Source organism: Manduca sexta, chromosome 3, assembly GCF_014839805.1.
Source record: "Manduca sexta isolate Smith_Timp_Sample1 chromosome 3, JHU_Msex_v1.0, whole genome shotgun sequence".
In the NCBI taxonomy this organism is placed as follows: domain Eukaryota; kingdom Metazoa; phylum Arthropoda; class Insecta; order Lepidoptera; family Sphingidae; genus Manduca; species Manduca sexta.
This window is the reverse complement of record NC_051117.1, coordinates 2,893,519-2,910,998: the sequence shown is the minus strand read 5'-3', so window position 1 is coordinate 2,910,998 and position 17,480 is coordinate 2,893,519. Positions and strand designations below refer to the sequence as shown.

The window sequence follows — 17,480 nt, the reverse complement described above, 5'->3', positions numbered from 1 at the left end:
TAGGATGAGCTTACATTAAAACAGGTAAGAAAAAATAATTATTAACGAAATTAAAAAGTAATAAAGAAGACGTAGAATTCTTTTAAAATATTTATTCTACTTATAAGTACACACTTATTAACAATAATTGAACTATTTGGAATACATAAATACTACCTCCAACTACAATAGAGGTATTTTGTTATTATAAATTAATATATTATAAAGAGTATTATATCTTATGGACGTTGGTAATTGCATTTTTAAATAATTCTTCTTCATTTTCATAATGAATGACATCTCTAAATATTTGAATATAACACCATATTAATCATATTAAATTGGAACATTTTCTATCACAATTGAACATTTATTGTTATTTTTGATTTATGTTACTTCGATTTACGTCAAAGCAAATCTTTGCTGACTCATATAATATGTCGCATTCATCACGTGAAGATGATTTTAAGATAAAAAGATCATTATCACAAGATATATGCTCGAAAATACGACAAATCTTCTAATCATCATAAGCCTTTTTGATCCCATAATGTTAAGTACACAATTTTAAGTAAACAGGAGTTATTATAGGTACATATTTGTCTAACTAATATTCGATTCTATGAATATTGTGAGTATGTTGATTATATTTCAAGGATTTCCTACCACTGCCTCAGTGACGTAGTTGTATTACTGTAATGCATAGCTGAGGTCTCGGGTTTAGTCCCCGGCTAAGTATATTGGGTTTTCTCCTCGGTATCAGCCCGAAGTCTTGAATTTGTGCCGCATATGGTGAAAGCTCGGACCCTATCATATCATAGGACAGAGTAAGTACGCACGGCGAAAATAGGCTACACTAGTTGCACCTCTTCCTATGTTAGTAGAGTTTGTATGTTAAGCAAACGAGCGAACCATCACTTTGAGTGCAATAAAGGTACAGCGTATATTTAGTTTAAGAGGGTAAGTAACTATATATTCACAGTTACACCCTCTCTGATTAACTTTAACAAATTACCCACGTACCTACAGCTCGCTTGATCTTACAGCATTTTTCTAGCTATCTTCCGTAGCTTCTTTTATAGCCTATATTTCTTACTAATGCTTGACCAGGACACAAAGAAAGCCTCACTATGTTGTGGTAAAATATGAAAGTTGAAATTGATTTCTTGTACTGATAACATTAACTTTATAAAGATAAAGCAAAATTGGCTCCTCTAAACCGGGTCCTTTATATTCCTGGTCAGGCTATACAACCTTATGCACACTCTTTTATATCAGTTAATTCTACTTTCAAAGACTTCTTCTCCTCAACATCTCCTTTCGCATCAGATTTCCCCTTGAACTCATCTTCGATCTCCTGCAAGGTTCTGTCTTTTGTCTCCGGCATCAAGTACCACATTACCACCAGAGAATATCCGATTATAGCCGCATATACTCCATACGTCCCTTCAATGCCGAGGGCGTCCACTAACCCCTGGAATGTTTTCAGCACCACGAACAGAGTTCCAGCGATAGCTACGATACTAATGGTGCCAGCAATACTCCTATATTCTAGCGGAAATACCTCACCTGCTATAACGCTGGGTAAAGGTCCCATTCCAATTGCTATGGCAAAGAACTGAGTACAAACCAGTAACCCTGGTACCCACATTTCATCATAAGTAAGCACACCAGAATTCCTTAAACATACATAAGTAATTATAGCTAAATGGCTGAGAAAAGAAATGCCTCCAGTGAGGAACATCATTGTTCGTCTTCTAAATCTATTGATAACATAGATCGCTAAGGTGTTACCCACTAAACGCTGAGCGTCCAGACCTATCATCCATGCTTCTGCATTTACATTTGGACTCATGATTAACTTAATTATTGTCGTGGAATACGCCGCCATGGACGTGGCACCAGATACTTGTCCCATAGCGTACGTGTGCACCATTAAAATAATCGGTTTGTAGAACTCTTTTTTCTTCACTGTTTCAATCAAGGTGGTATTCTTTCTGTTTACTTTGTCCTCTTGAAAATCTTGGCGCGCTTTGATCATAGCTTCTAATTCTTGATCTTCGCTGGTTCCCCTCAACCAGTGGAAGACTGTTCTACATTCATCGTATCTCCCTTTAGCTGCTAGCCAGCTTGGAGATTCTGGGCAGAAGATGGTCATGACAAGACTTGTGAAAGGTAGGAACACGCAGATGAGAGCGGTCTTTTGCCAGCTGACGAGAGATCCTAGTAGATGTACGAAGAAAATACCGAAGCCTTGAGTTAGAGAGACGGTGGTTAAGAAGGCGCCACGGTACTTGGGGCTGGTGTATTCGCCGATGAGGATTGATCGAAGAGGCAGCATCATGCCAAAGGAAAGACCTTGGATTATTCTTCCAACAATCAGAGCCTGGAATGATATAAAAATGTGGTATAAATCAAACAATTAAGTTCTCTACTTTGAATTGTATATACATATTATGAAGTGTAAAAAATGTTCTTAGTAGCATCAAAATAAATGACATGAATAAGGTTAGGAACCAGAATTTATATGTCTTATTTACCTCAACACTGGTGGCGAGGATAGTGACTAGCCAACCCACGATGGCGGAAACGCTGATAGTGTAGTGGGCCACCTTCCGGCCCAAAGGTCCCATCACAGGCGCTGCGAAGAAGTTGCCGATCAGCAGCGTGAGGCCTATCACTGACGCTGCAAAAAAATATTGTTTTCTATCATAATTAAGGTTAACAAATTGATCAGGGGTGAGCCTTAGGCTTGACCTGTCCCTTCTATTACCTATTTTATTGGAGAGGGAAATGAGAAGTAACGTTTAGTTGCGATGCGTCATGACCCTTCACAACTAATGTCCCTTGTCCCTTGAAGGTCGCCAGAATTATGCTGGTTGCCAGAATTATTTTGGTACGAACTACAATGGCAGTTTTCTTTATCACGCAAATGATAATCGCTATCCATTAAATACAAAAAATACTAACGAATCTTAATTTCCTCAAAAATTATTGTTTACCTATCCATGAATCAGCAGTTTTTGTCACCACAAAGCCGGAATCCTCATGGATCTGTGGAAGCAAGACCGCTGCAAACCCCATCACAGCTCCATGGCCGATGAGGTTGATGCCAACAGCTAGTGTGACGAAACACTGAAATTAAAGATATACAAATTATCAATAGGTGGCGTTGTTAAACAGTTTAAGCAGGTAGTTTTATTGCGATTAATTGGCGAAATATCCGAATGATTATAAAAAGATAAGTAATATATTAGATATGTATTAATTCGTTTAATCTTCTTTGTACATGTGTTATTGTTTTTTTTTTAATATTTTACAGAGCCATCTGTATACTTATAACAGAACTAAATGACATAAAGGATATTGGCCTCCATGCTGGACAAATCCTAAACATTGTAAAATATCTAGGCCCAAGCAGTTAGTACAACAACCACGTTGAGGTTATCACATGCAGTCAAAAAAATTAAACAGTACTTACTTGTTTTGCGAAGGGTGTCACTTTTTCGTTTGCCATGAATTTGTTGCACAAATGTACGCTATAATATCACAAGAAAAGTGTTCATTATTAAATTATGTGCATTGCATAATGATTTTAACACACTACTATTTTCCGCAACACTAAGTTCCTATATACATGCGCGTAATACCTTCGGTCAATTTGACAACTTAGCAAAAAAAGAACACACAGTTCTTGGTACTTTGCTGTTTATATTTTAGCGATGTAAGTATTTTGAGCCGACTGTCAGATTGGGAAGAAGTTCGTCGACTGAATAAAATATAACACACAGATATGAAGATTGTGTTTCTAATATGTATATTTATTTTGTATTTTTATAGTAATTATTATAATTTCTCCCGTAGAAGTGTGTGGAGTCCGCTGGAATTTGCCCTGTCGGTGCCAATGACCACAGCCAATGAACACTCGGCTATTAGTGTGATGCCAACTCATTCGCCCGTGTGACGTCATTTGACATTTCCGCAGATATTATAGAAGGGCAGTAGGTACTCAGTTTCAACAACATGAGATGTAAATAAACAAATAATAGTATAGGTCAGATCAAATTAATAAAAATCAAATCTTTATCAATCACCTAACCAAAAACAGTTGCATGTAAGACAATTCAAGATAATTGAAGGAGATTTTATAATTTTATTATTTTTTGCTCGCGACTTCGCCCACGTGAAAGAGTTTTTCCAGGATGAAAAGTTGTGTATATTCTTCCCGATGCCACAAACCATCTTTGTACCAAATTTCACTGAAACTCGTTAGGTAGTTTTCGAGTTTATAGCGTTTAGACATAAAGACCGGGCGGGCGGACCTTATTTTCTAATATGTAAGAGCTAAGGATAATTAATTAGATACGCTAATTTTTCAACCTTGATTTGAAATTAAGGAAGATAAGTAAAATAGAGACCGTGGATGTTGCTATTTGGGGTTCGATCCATAAGAAAGTTGCGTAACTGCTTTCAGTTTGCATTGCCAAAAACTTGTCACCGGATCAATAAACTAGGCTATTACCATATAGGTACTGAAATAATAAGTAACATTACTGTTATTGTTAAATAATTTCTAGGTTCAGTCGGTTTAGGATTTTGATTTTCTAGTTGAACTATTATTTTGGGTGGCTTTTTCTGCTGTACAGAAACTTATTTTAGACGGGCCACAAACACATTTTAGATAATATGATGCCTTAGGCTACAACGTAAATCCATTGATTTATTTAAGGGTCTAAAAGCTAATGTAATTTTATTTTACCAAAAGTAAATTCATATTATTTTTATTATTACTTACAGGTAAATGGTTTACGTCGTCATTAAATCGTTTTCAAAGTGTTCCCTTACTGAATGTACACGCAGTGCCTTGAATAGAGAGTGATGGAGAAGTCTCGCAAAAGTCGCCATAAATTTTTCAGACGATCTATAACCACGTCCACTCCGTCTGGAATGTACGACTGAGAAGAAGAAGAATAAGGTTTTGATCTTAAGAAAAGTTTCTTGTTAGTTTTAGTCACATTTTTGAAGTCGCTAGGGCCACTTGCAACAGCTCAGTGGGCTGCAAAAATATCCTGAGGCCGCATGTTGAATAGAGCTCCTCCTGAGGATCGACGTCAGACAGCCGATCCTATAAATAGCCTAACAACATTCCATATTTTTTAAGTAAGTAAGTATTACTACGATGCCACATTTGAATAGGAAATGTTCTGGTAAACGAAAAAGGGGAATAAAATAATATTATTTATTATTTCAAATTTACTATCAAGATTTGTTTAGCCCTGTATACTTTTAGTGAAGTGCACCTAAGTGGTAATACTTGAATTATATCAAGTTGTATGTTAATCACTAGATATCAAGTCAGAGATATATACAAGGCCACATATGTGACAACTGAATGATGATATTAAAACATGAATAATTCGCTAATGATATCAACACGACTTTACAAAAATTTTCACTTAAGTTTTGCGTCTTCGGCTTTATGTTGTAATAAAATCACAACTAATTTATTTATTTGATATTTTAATTTATTTGTATGATGAGAAAAACATGTCGCTCGCCTGATGGTAAGAGACATGATTGCCCATACACTTTACCAACACCAGAAGTTTGAATTACAAAGTACTGCGTGGCACTCCACTCAGCTCTTCAGCCTGAGACATAAGATGGTAAATCTCATAATGCCCAGTAATTACATTGGGCATCAAATTGGAATACAACAGTACATACACACTGCTGCTTGGTTGGCAGATATAGACATTCCTGTGGTGCCTTCTCACACCAACTTAGCGATGACTCAACTGTGACGTGTTACTTTTAATTAATTGAAGTACTTAGATCACCATTAGTAACTACTGGTGATAGGTCTCTCGTATGGAATGATCTAACTAGATTAAATATTTATGTTTTATGACGTTGAGATAATTAATACACATGATTATTGTTTTACGTCACTATCTTTCAATTAATAAACATAACACGACACAGTTGAGTCATCGTTGCGTTTTGACACTATCTTGAAAGGGAAGAGATGTCCCACTCATAAAGTATTACCTTAAACTATATTCTAAAGCTTTCAGATATTTGCTTTCGCTTCTATGTTCATGCCTTTGATAAAACTAGGGTATGATGACTGTTGCTGGTCCATGTTTGTTAAACATGGATCCATTAGTCGGACAAAGGTTAACTGTTATTTTCTAGTAACATTTTCATTTGGTTATCATCTAAGGGTTAATAGCTAATGAGAGTTATGATAATAGTTGAATATTGCTGATTGATCCAAATTATTAATAGTAAAGTAATAGTTTTGACGTAAAAATCTACCTCATGTAACACTATTATAAACCAGTTGATTATCGGAGGGTGTTTAACTTAACACGATAACATAAGCCTGCATAAACCCTTGAAAGGGATACCTTTCTGTTCCTGATGACAAAGTATACATACAATAATTATAATCTATATATATAAAAGAAAGTTGTGTTAGTTACACTATTTATAACTCAAGAACGGATGAACCGATTTATAGGATACTTTTTATCCCGTTCCCACAGGAACGGGACGTGACGTAAAACGTGGTATAACAAAACGAAATTTGGTATGTAGATACTTTGACCCTGGGAAGGTTATAGGCTACTATTCCGGAAAAATATATGGTGAGACTTTAATCCCGGAAAACTCCGTCACGCGGGCGAAGCCGTGAGCAAAAGCTAGTTAAATATAAATACGGATAAAACAGAGAAAGAAATCATTATCTGATTCTAGGTAATGGATCACTGCCTTTTAATAAGGTTTACAACACTACAGAAATTGTTATTATTGTCGATGCATAGACGGTCAATCTCTTTCCGCAATTTGTCAATTTATTAATAACATTAAAGTTATAAAATACTGCAAACACCTCTTCAAAAAGAAAACATGTGCAAAGTTTATAGGTGTATTTAAGTAATTGTAACAAACCATAACATCGGTATACTCTAAAATACCTTCTAAAAGTCCTTGAAAACAGGCAAACTTACGACCGAAATATCTCTGGAGTAATCTGGATGTGAGCTAACAGAGCAAAGTTTGATAGACCTACACACCTATTTTTATATTTCTTTTAAACTTATTTAGAGCGCACAACAGATATTAAGATGATTTAATAATGTCGGACATGAGATAGATAGTAAGTACTTACCCAAAAAGTTGGTTGTCATAAGAGTAATCGCTTCAAACATGATAAAACGTACGCGTGCCGCCAAAAGTCCTTGAAGCGGTTTGATGAATGATTAGATAATTTTGGTGATTATGACCCCATTTCCTCGCGAAAGCGCTGTTCGCTATATTACACAATATCCGCAAATCAAAGTCTATCGACCATGACAGAGTTCAATATCAATGCAATGTTTGTTTTAAATACATACACTGTGTAGAATATGCGTAATTCCATGTAAATAAATAAAACGCGTAGAGCGCCATCTTTTGAAATTAAAGTGAACCGTCATTATAAGGCGCATAGTATTTAATTTATTTATTATATCGAACGATGGCGTTAAACAGAAATAGGTTTATATTTTCCTTCACAAAGATAACTTTCGTCCCTTTGATGGGGTAGACAAAGATGCAACATGTACACCAAAACTTCGTCAAGTTTATTAAGCATCTTCGAGTGTGATAAAGACAAGGCTACTGTCCAGACCTCATAAATTCAAACACTCATGACACCCGTGTCTTATTCTTGGAGAAACAAATTGTTAGACCGGTCTGGACATTCAACCGAGACCTCAAAGTTTATCAGTCAGATGTACTGCTAAATATATCTGGCGATTTGAGAAAAGTCATTATAATTTATTTATTGAATAACACACCAGTGACACATGCATCTATAAATCACAAATAATAATAAAAATTCTGATACATATGAATATTAAAGGTATGCACAGCATTCTCACACAAATAACATCTAGATAGAATTACAAATTAAAATTACAAAATAAAATAAAACCAGAAAATACTATAACAAACATAACAGAGCCTCGTTTGGGGATTAAAATGAGTGGGTACAAAACAAAAACAAAATTTGAAAATAGTAACAATAAAAATTAAATTATAGTAACTATGAATTACAATAAAAATTTCTCAAAAAGTAAAAATAAAAAAAAAACAATATTCAAGATTAAAAAAAAAAGATTAACATTAAATTATAAACTCTAATCTACTTTATCAAGCAAATGTATCAGCGCTTCCCTTCTGAACTTGGATAGTGATGAACTGAATATGTCCAGATCTGGATATTTAGTGTTGAGAGCATTATACTCACTGCACATTCTTACAATGGGCGAATTAAATCCAATATTAGTACGGACGCGTGGTATATAAAATGTTCTTGTAATAGGTTGTCTAGGTAATTTACGTGGAACATTTAGGCTGATTTTATTAAGTATGTCACTGTTGTTGCTCATGTTATTTAAAAATTTATAAAGGAATATTATGTCATTGATTTTACGGCGATCAGTTAATGTGTTCATTTTAAAAAAAGCTAAACGTGATTTATAACAGTTGCGATGAATATCGATAATATAATAATATCGATAATCGTACTTATGTAACGTAATATTGCATTAAATAAAACAAAACACAGATCACTCCTTTATCTTCCAGGGGGTAAGCAAAAGTGCAACCAGGGCACCCACTTCTCATCATGCGTTTTTTGTCCGACGATGTGATAGGGAGGCGATATCGCTGTATCGGGCACGAATTCCAGACTCCGACTATTAAGGATAACCCAATAATACTTGCCCGACCTAGGATTCAAACACGGGACCTTAGCGCGGTGACCACACCCAATACAACTGCGCCACCGAAGCAATCACTATAATTTACGCCAGTCGCCAAAGTGTTTAAAACTATGGCCTGTCCGCCGGCCGCTTTATAAAAGATTTCTATTTGCTTAAGGCGATACCTCAAGGTCCATTTTCATACATTTTGTTTCGGCTTTAATCTGGGTAACTAAACAAGTATTGGCAAGTAAAGAATTTAAATTCACGTCTAGTTAGTGATTAGTTCTCGCAGTTGAAAGAAAAATGTAAAAATAATTAATAATCATGGATATTTCGGCCTTTAAAATTTCGTCATATTAAATTTTACTTGCCAATACTTGTTTAGTTACCCAGATTAAAGCCGAAACAAAATGTATGAAAATGGACCTTGAGGTATCGCCTTAACTAACATTCAAGCCGTCTGTGTAATGAAATAGGAAACAATATCATAGAGGGACATTTGAACATTGCGTTTGTAGTAAGCAATCCAACCGTTCCAAATAATGAAACCACACCAGCACTATTAACAAGTATTTAATTCTATTGAACTTATATATTTTAACATAAATTACCAATCTGGCTTAGAGACAAAACTCGATACTTAAACTATTTCAACATAACGACCATTCCTTCTCCAGTTCAGACGGCGGAATCCCTCTCGCCAATCTTTTTTCGTTTTTTATATTTTTTTAAAAATGTCCTCTTGTAACTGCCATCACTCTGATCGTTATTCCTTTATGCTGCTGTGCTGCCAAGGTTGATAGCTCAATTAACAAATCTATATGAATAACGATCAGAGTGTTAGGGTTTATAAACTGAATATAATAATTTATTAACATCTGTATTTTTTTTTTCAAAACCTTACACGTTACTAACTAAAACCACATCCTCTTGAAAATAATAGTTTACAAATAGCAACTGTTTTTACACTACTGCATTAGGTTATCCTGTAATAGTCGATATAAGAGAGAAAAATAAATAAATTCCTGCGTGTTTAAGTGTTCTAAGTAAATTCTATTTATTAAATATAAGTTAACTACGAAGTTTATTATATATTTTATTTAATAATAAATATTATAATAATTAAATGAAAAAGTCGAAAACTGACAATTACCTAATATAATATCTTTATTTGAACATTGTGTTCACCCTAACATAATCTATACTATTATATTAAGCTGAATAGTTTGTCTGATCGCGCTAATCTCACGAAAAACTGGTTCGAATAGAAAAAATATTTTAAAGTTTTTATAGCCCATTTATCGAGGATGGCTTTTTTTATACTGGCTCGTAAAACTGGTCTGATGGTAAGTGGAGTGGGATAGTCGAAACAATTATGCCGGCCTGTTGGAACCGGGTATACACAAGCTGATCTCGGAACGCGACGCACTTACACGGGCCACTATGGCCGGTTTTAACACCTCGTGTATGGTGGTCGCTATCCGGGCGGATATAAAATATAATGTCTTTGTTCATATAAGGTACTTTAATTAAGTAATAATTAAATATTCTCATGTACCTTGACTTATCATAAGTGCAACTATGTTCGCCTACGTGATGAATAAAGCATTTTTTATTAATTATAATTTATTTTTAATATATCCGACCACAAACAGCATTATATATTGATCAATAAAATCTAACTAATGTAACATTTAGATCCTGAGTTTTAGATTTAAATTACAACAATTTAAAACATAAATCTTTTAGTTAATGTAACAGAGCCTAGGAGCAATGCCGTCACGACTCATTGACCACTTACGGGCATTTCATCAAATTATGCATTCTTGTCGCAGAATTGATTAGGCGATGTTTACAATAAGGGTATTTATTTAAGGCTAAAGTTTGATATTGAAATTAAACTACTTTTCAGATTCTATCATGGTTTTTTATATTTTGGTTTTCTCCCGACGTTTCGAAGACTTTCCAGCCTTTATGGGCACGGGGGGGACTGAGGGTGACCATGAAGGCTGCAAAGTCTTTGAAACGTCGGGAGAAAACTAAAATATAAAAGCCGCGATAAAATCCGAAAAGTAGTTTAATTTCAATGTCTAACATTCGCGTAAACATAAGAAATCATTATGCTAAAGTTTACTCACGTCGCCCAGAGGCGCTCTATCAGAAGTATTGTGAAGTTACCAAGGCCTTGTTAGTTTATGCAAGGTGACCTGGACATATGGAGCCGGGGAGCTTTGAGCATGCAAGAAAAAAAATGGATAATAAACATAAAAACTCTAAATGCGGCGATTCGAAGTTCCTATGGTATTGGTGCGAGGGTTTTCGACTTTGTAGGTTTATGCTTTACTTATTTGATGGGTGTAAGTCCCACACGCTCGTATTGTCAAGACGGGACCATCATAATTTTTCAAGCATTTCGCAGACGGGATTAGTAATTTGACTGGCTGTTTGACGTCAATCCACTCATGTGGCTCAACTTGGAAATCGAATCCATTTACTACGTTTCGTGTCACTGTTGAAACTAATTATTTTTTAATTAAACGTTTCAATATGGACAGTACTTTATAGTTAACCTATATTGGCACAGATGGATAGCTACATCTTACGGCATAGTTCCTGCCATAAAAATTGTAAAAACTAAAACTATAGAGTCATCATGTTTTTAGTTTTAAAAAAACATAGATAATATTGAATTTTAAAATTGTTTGTTGAGTTTTACAGAACATTGTTTTTGGATAAACGTTCCATAGTAAGCAATTGATTGTCACGTTACGCAATTAATCAATGTTTTTTCAAATGCGTAAATTGGATTTGTAAGTGACCTCAGGACCTAATCATCGCAATAACTATAAAACACGCTAACTTCATCATTTAAAGGGGGAAATGATAAAACAGCATGCAAGTAAAAAAATAATTGCTAAAATTTACACTTTCTCTTAAATTGATGTCTTGAATATTATAAAATATAGCAACTCTGTTTCCTAACATCTAAGACGACAATCATTGCAAGTTACAGTTTAGATAACTTTAGGATTTTATGTTGAGAGCCTTTTTAATTGTTATCTGAGAGTTAACGTATAATATAGTTAATGCATATAATACTTACTATTTTGATTACAATTTATTTGGGAGCATGATTTTTGTATTTATTTGGTCGCTTATATTATATTCATCGAGTTCGTTTACCCCGTGAAAGGAGCCCGAAATAGCTGGTCCTCCAATTTATTTTCCTATTGTACTTGTAGTCCGTAAGTAATTTACAAAAGTCTACTTCCTAACGGAGTACAACATTGGTAACTTACAGCTTCTCATAATTAAAAGCCAAAATCGAACAAACAAATTTTACAAACAAAAAAGTTTAGTCCAAAGCAACTCGATGTCATTTTAAACCACGGAAGGCAAGGAGCGGCCCGCCACGCGCGGCTGGCCAGCAGTCTCCAACGAAAACCCTCGGCAGCCACCCGCCAGCGTCAGTCACAATATGTCCTTAGTAGAAGGCGTCTCTGATACCGAACAGACTATTAGACAAGAGGAGGACAAGACCGAAGCGTCGCCGAAGAAAAACGACAAGAGACAGGTATGTTATTTGGGAAATAAAGTTTGTTAAAATTTTTGTAATATCAGTGATCTTTTTTATTGGAAGTGATAATATAAGTAATTTTTATTTCTGATTTGTTTTTTAAGATTCAATTTTATTCAATGTGGTTTTTATTTTATTTTAATTCAGTATTTTTTTATAATTTCTGTGTTAGTATTTGACTTTCTAATATTGATTATAGATTTTCTGACTTAATATTATGTTACTCTAGTAATACTAAGTTTCGTATATTATGTACTTCAAAGAAACTTTTGAGAATATTTTAGCCCTACTTCAAACGATTAAAAAAATGATTTTTTTCCTTACTTTTGAAATATATAACACAAAACTGTGGCGAAACGTTCATATAAACCGATTCCTACCGGCTTCCCTTTTTAAGTTCTTTTACGTTTGTCTTTTTTGATTTCTGATAAATTGGCTGCGATTTATGAACTTAGATAATTTTTTATATCGTACCTTTTGAAAATATTTCACCTTTTGCCACTGATACAAAGACGGTATTCCAACAGGATACAGTGAATTATTTTATGGACGTTTTGTCTAACCGGTGGTAATTGGTATTATAGCTTTTCCTCAATATCAATATGCGTTAAGTTCGCCCCTGTCACGTGACGAGACGAAAGCTCTGCAATCCGTGGTTACATTAACTTCTCTTATATCGTTGCGAATAAAAAAGTATAAAAGATATACTAATTAAAATAAAATATTTTACGATATTAATAGTGAATTTATAAGAAAAAGTTTTATTACTTTTGCCAGGTAAAATATTGATTTGTGATACTCGTGATTCAGTGAATGAAAAGTCGTAATTTTAAGAAATATTTTTTTTTGCTAATTATTAAAAAAAATATTTCATAAAGGCGCAATAAGTGAATGACGTAGGTCATATTTTGAGCGCACACATTTAGTTCCTTATTTCAGAGTTTCAGGAATTGGAAAGATTTCTATCCCGAAGCGAGTTTTAAGATTTAGGAGCGTCAATTCTGGCATCTCGTACGAGTTAAGGTCATTTCTTGTGTCCAATTGTTTAATGAATTGTAAAGTTAATTAACAGCAACATTAGTGAAACACAATAAATAAAATTGTTTATGTAGTATATAGTATATGTATTATAGAGAGCATATTAAATATAAACAAAGCCAAAACTTTATGGTAATGAGTTTACCGTCACTTTCTGTCTCTAAATACTATCTACTATGTAATGCAATCTTTTTGCAAATGAAAGTTACGACAAATTCTGTTCAGCAGTTTCCAAAATTATATTAGATCAATAAGCAGTTAGAAAAAAAAAATATAAAGTCAAACGCACGGCTTTTACAAGAAAGGCTAACAAAATTATGAGTTTCGGTAAAAGATTTCCAAAAATCGTTCATCTTGATTTTTTTATAAATAAAAAGTAACTAATTGAAAATAAATAGCCTATGGTTTTACTACATGCTCCAAATTAAAAAGGCCAATGAATGTCTCTCAAAATTGCCGCAATTACAACCCACGGACAACGATCAAAAACCGAATTAAACAATTAATGAGAGGCGCCAATTTGTACCATATTGGGAAGCGGTGTGGGAACAGAACCAATTGTGATGGTCCACCCACGGACAACTTACTTGTAATTAATTGGAGTGTTAAAGCGACATATACGGAAGCCAAATTGGTTTTATTTGTTTGTGATTTACTTACAATTTAACTTTAAAAGGTATCTTATGTATCTACCTAACTGAGTACTTGATATAGTCTATACTAGAGATCTGTTTCTAGAGAAGTGAAAAATTAGCTATTAAATTTTATTAAATTTATTATTTATGAAAATAAATAAAAGAAAAGAATACTACAAAGTAAAAGGTTTTAACAAATAATGAGGTATCATAATATAATAAAAATATATTTATACTGAACATATAGTATTAACTTTATAAGGTGAATTATGATTTATGACTGTTTTCCTGTGGGTAATTTATAAGAAAGACGAAAGTGTGTTAAGTCTACCAACCCGCATTGGATGGATCCAACTCTATTGGTCACTAGTACAGGAGGTCCGTGGTTAGCTTACACCTACCTAATACCTCAAGTCAACAAGTTAAAAAAATCAATAGTACTTCCAACATCCGCCGCTAGATGTCATCAAACAGGACTTCTTGAAGTCGACGAACTTTTAACAAGACGCAAATAGGTGCGGCGTAATTATAAAAAATAAAACGATTGTCCTTCCGTGTAACAAAAGAACAATAACGTAATTACCGTGAAGAGGCATTTCACGGTGCGCCTGCGCTCTCGATCTCTGACCGAGCGTGACAGAACTGTCACTGAGATTTATTCGGAGTACTCATGTTTAATTTTTATAATCATTGTAAAATAAATAATATTTGATGTCATTTTTTATATAATTAAAGTCTGTTTAGTCCGTCGTCAGATAAAATTATTCATGAAATAAATGATAACCTGGCCGATTATAAAAGTGGGACAATTCATGTCGCAGAAGCGAATATTCATTCGCAATTAATACCTTGACTTATAATAAGTGCAACTATGTTCGCTTACGTGATAAATAAAGCATTTTATTTATTAATCGGATTTTGGGACTCGCTCAGCTTATTTTGCATTATCGTGATTGTGAAAATAAAGCTTTCAGTTAATGATTGTCTCCTTCTATAATATATATATCAAAAGACTGTATCCAAACGAAGCCGAACTAACCTAAGAAAGAATTGGATCATGCGATGTGATTATGTAAAAAAGTTTCACAAGCACTTATTTTATTCAAATTCTATAATGTGTATTGATATTAAAACAGATGTCAGACTCATACATGTGGAAGGAACAGATCCACACTCTGATGAAGGGCGGAGAAAGCGAGTCCGACATTTCGGACTCGGAGCATTTCCTCACCAAGGGCGCGTTCCTTCTCACCCCCTCCCACGGCCTCAGCATGGAGAAAGCCTCCGCCATCTGCGAGAAGATGGAGTTCAAAGGCTGCTTTTCACTCACCAAGACCGCCACTGGCATCCTCTTTAAGTTCTCCAGCGTTGATGATTACCAGATGGTCTTCAAGAAGGGTTTCCATAAGGTTACCGGTTCGCGGTTCTATAGGAAGGTAATTGATTTTATTTATAAAGATCCTTCGCTTTCTGCTTTTTTTCTTCATTGTTTCATGTGCTTTGTCCTGCGATAACCTAGTACTGTTGATTCATCTTTGTCTCATCTTCTAGGTGCTTCGTTATTAATTGTTTTTCTTCGCCCTTCTTTTGTGTCTTCTTTCTTTTAGTCTTGTTCTAATATAATTTGTTCATGATAATTAATGTGTTACTAAGTATAATCTGACTAACTGAAACATTTTAAACATATGTAGCAATTTTTTAGTTCATTTATTTCCGTATAATTGGTTTAATAAAACTATAGTTCAAGGTTTAGTAAAATTGCGTACTAAATTCTGCTAACACCTATTTATAGATTTATTTTTATTTTAATAAATTATAGAGTTTAAAAATATTGGCTGGAATCTCCTATTTAAATTCTTTTCTCACACATTCCAATGATTCGTGACTCTGTTTTTCCAGATCGCAATTCCTTGCAGACCTCAAAAGACGTTCACTGTGTACGTGTACGACATCCCCGATGAGGTCCCGGAGGAAGACGTGCGCCACGCCCTCTACAAGTTTACCTCTGTGGTGGAGGTCGTCCGTCTGTACTACTCCGGCTCGCCGAAGGAGGGTAACACTGGTTTGTTATTAAGCTTATATCAGAGTGCACAAATATTACCGTTTAGGTGCACTATAAATACTCATATTTTGTTTAATCAACTGTTGTATTTTAGTTAAATTTTGACTCAACTATTATCTCATTCAGCCAAACTGAGTTATAATCAAATTGTTGCTTGTTAAAACACGAATTAGAAGAATTCTTTATTACTCATAATTGATGTTTACAGGTACATCGACCCCCAAGCCTCTGGAGAAAACTTCCTCTCGTGCTTTGACCACGATCGACGGAGAGCTGGTTAGCAGCATGATCCCGAAGGAGGCGACCAGTGTGATACGCATCACGCTTGCCAACATCGAGGAGGCCAACATTCTCCTCCAGAACGGCCTTGATTTCTACGGTGCCACGTTCTTTCCGACTGAGCTTGCCACTCCTGCGCAGGCTGCTAAGCTTATTAAGCCAAGCAGGTAAGCATTCTAAACAAAAGTTTAATTTAAAGTAAAGAAATAAGGAAAGATAATTTAAATAATTTTAATGTACTAGAACAGCAAATATCAATAAATCCTAGTAGGTAATATAATATCCGACTATTGCACTATCAGTAAGATCTTGTCTGGATTTTTTGATGATTTGATGGAAAGTGGAGTGGGGTCTAATAGATTGTCGACTGACGAGAGATGATTACTCCTCGACAGTGGACACAATTATGCGGCCTGTTGGAACCAGTTGGATACACACAGGCTAATCCCGGAATCCGACACACTGACGTGGTCCATTATCACGGGTTTTAACACCTTGTGTACGGTGGTCGCTATCCTAAACCTTTTTACATAATTTATTTTGCTCTTGTTATAATGCATACTATAGCTAAAAATTTTAAGATACTGTAAACAATAAGAATCTTGTATCGCAGGGTTACGGGTGGTACTGTCTCGGCCAGGGTACGCGATCTGCTCCCAGTGTTCGATCAACAAGGGTTTGCCAAGTTTGCCCCTCCAGCCTCCAGACTGGTCAAACCGCGGTCCAAGTAAACACAGACGAACCTTATCCATCCAATTCGTACCACGAGAATGATCTTCGTAAGGACATGGAATTCGAAAACGAATTTTAACAAAAGCAGACTAATTAACTCATTCAGTTCCATTAGCTTTGTTTTAATCTGATTGTTTCTCATCGCCCTTTTGATTCCAAATTATAACGTAAGATTTAACTTTAAGATATTTTATATGTACTTAAGCTTTCGTATTTTTGTACCAGTTAGCATTTACTTGTTTAATTCTGTCGTACTAATTGTATGTGCCATTTAATTTATCATTGACGCCATATTTTAATAATTGTTACCAGTTGAATAAATGTATTATTATTAAAACGATTATTGTTTTTTTCTTAAACACTTACTTTTCGTTCGTATGTTAATTACTTAATAATGATATTGTCAGTTCTACTAGCCA

The 17,480-nt window shown here is 34.6% G+C and overlaps 2 protein-coding genes across 3 annotated transcripts; one reads left to right on the top strand and one right to left on the bottom strand.

Annotated features, from left to right (window-relative positions):
* Nucleotides 1–80: 80 nt before the first annotated feature.
* Nucleotides 81–7,357, bottom strand: LOC115441238 (facilitated trehalose transporter Tret1). The gene is made up of 5 exons (XM_030165949.2): nucleotides 7,158–7,357; nucleotides 3,461–3,518; nucleotides 2,982–3,114; nucleotides 2,520–2,665; nucleotides 81–2,365 (listed from the first exon to the last, which is right to left on the bottom strand). Exons 2-5 carry the CDS (start codon nucleotides 3,494–3,496, stop codon nucleotides 1,235–1,237), a joined length of 1,446 nt encoding a protein of 481 aa, XP_030021809.1. The 5' UTR covers nucleotides 3,497–3,518; nucleotides 7,158–7,357; the 3' UTR covers nucleotides 81–1,234.
* Nucleotides 7,358–11,470: 4,113 nt separating this feature from the next.
* LOC115441236 lies at nucleotides 11,471–17,401 on the top strand. Of its 2 annotated transcripts, none has more exons than XM_030165943.2 (6): nucleotides 11,471–11,637; nucleotides 12,040–12,312; nucleotides 15,125–15,424; nucleotides 15,888–16,050; nucleotides 16,259–16,496; nucleotides 16,943–17,401. In XM_030165943.2, the coding sequence occupies exons 2-6, from the start codon at nucleotides 12,217–12,219 to the stop codon at nucleotides 17,058–17,060; spliced, it is 915 nt and encodes a 304-aa protein (XP_030021803.1). In that variant the 5' UTR covers nucleotides 11,471–11,637; nucleotides 12,040–12,216; the 3' UTR covers nucleotides 17,061–17,401. The 2 variants fall into 2 exon arrangements, with proteins under 2 accessions (XP_030021803.1, XP_030021805.1); XM_030165945.2 differs by having other exon boundaries at nucleotides 11,472–11,637; nucleotides 15,888–16,041.
* Nucleotides 17,402–17,480: the final 79 nt, after the last annotated feature.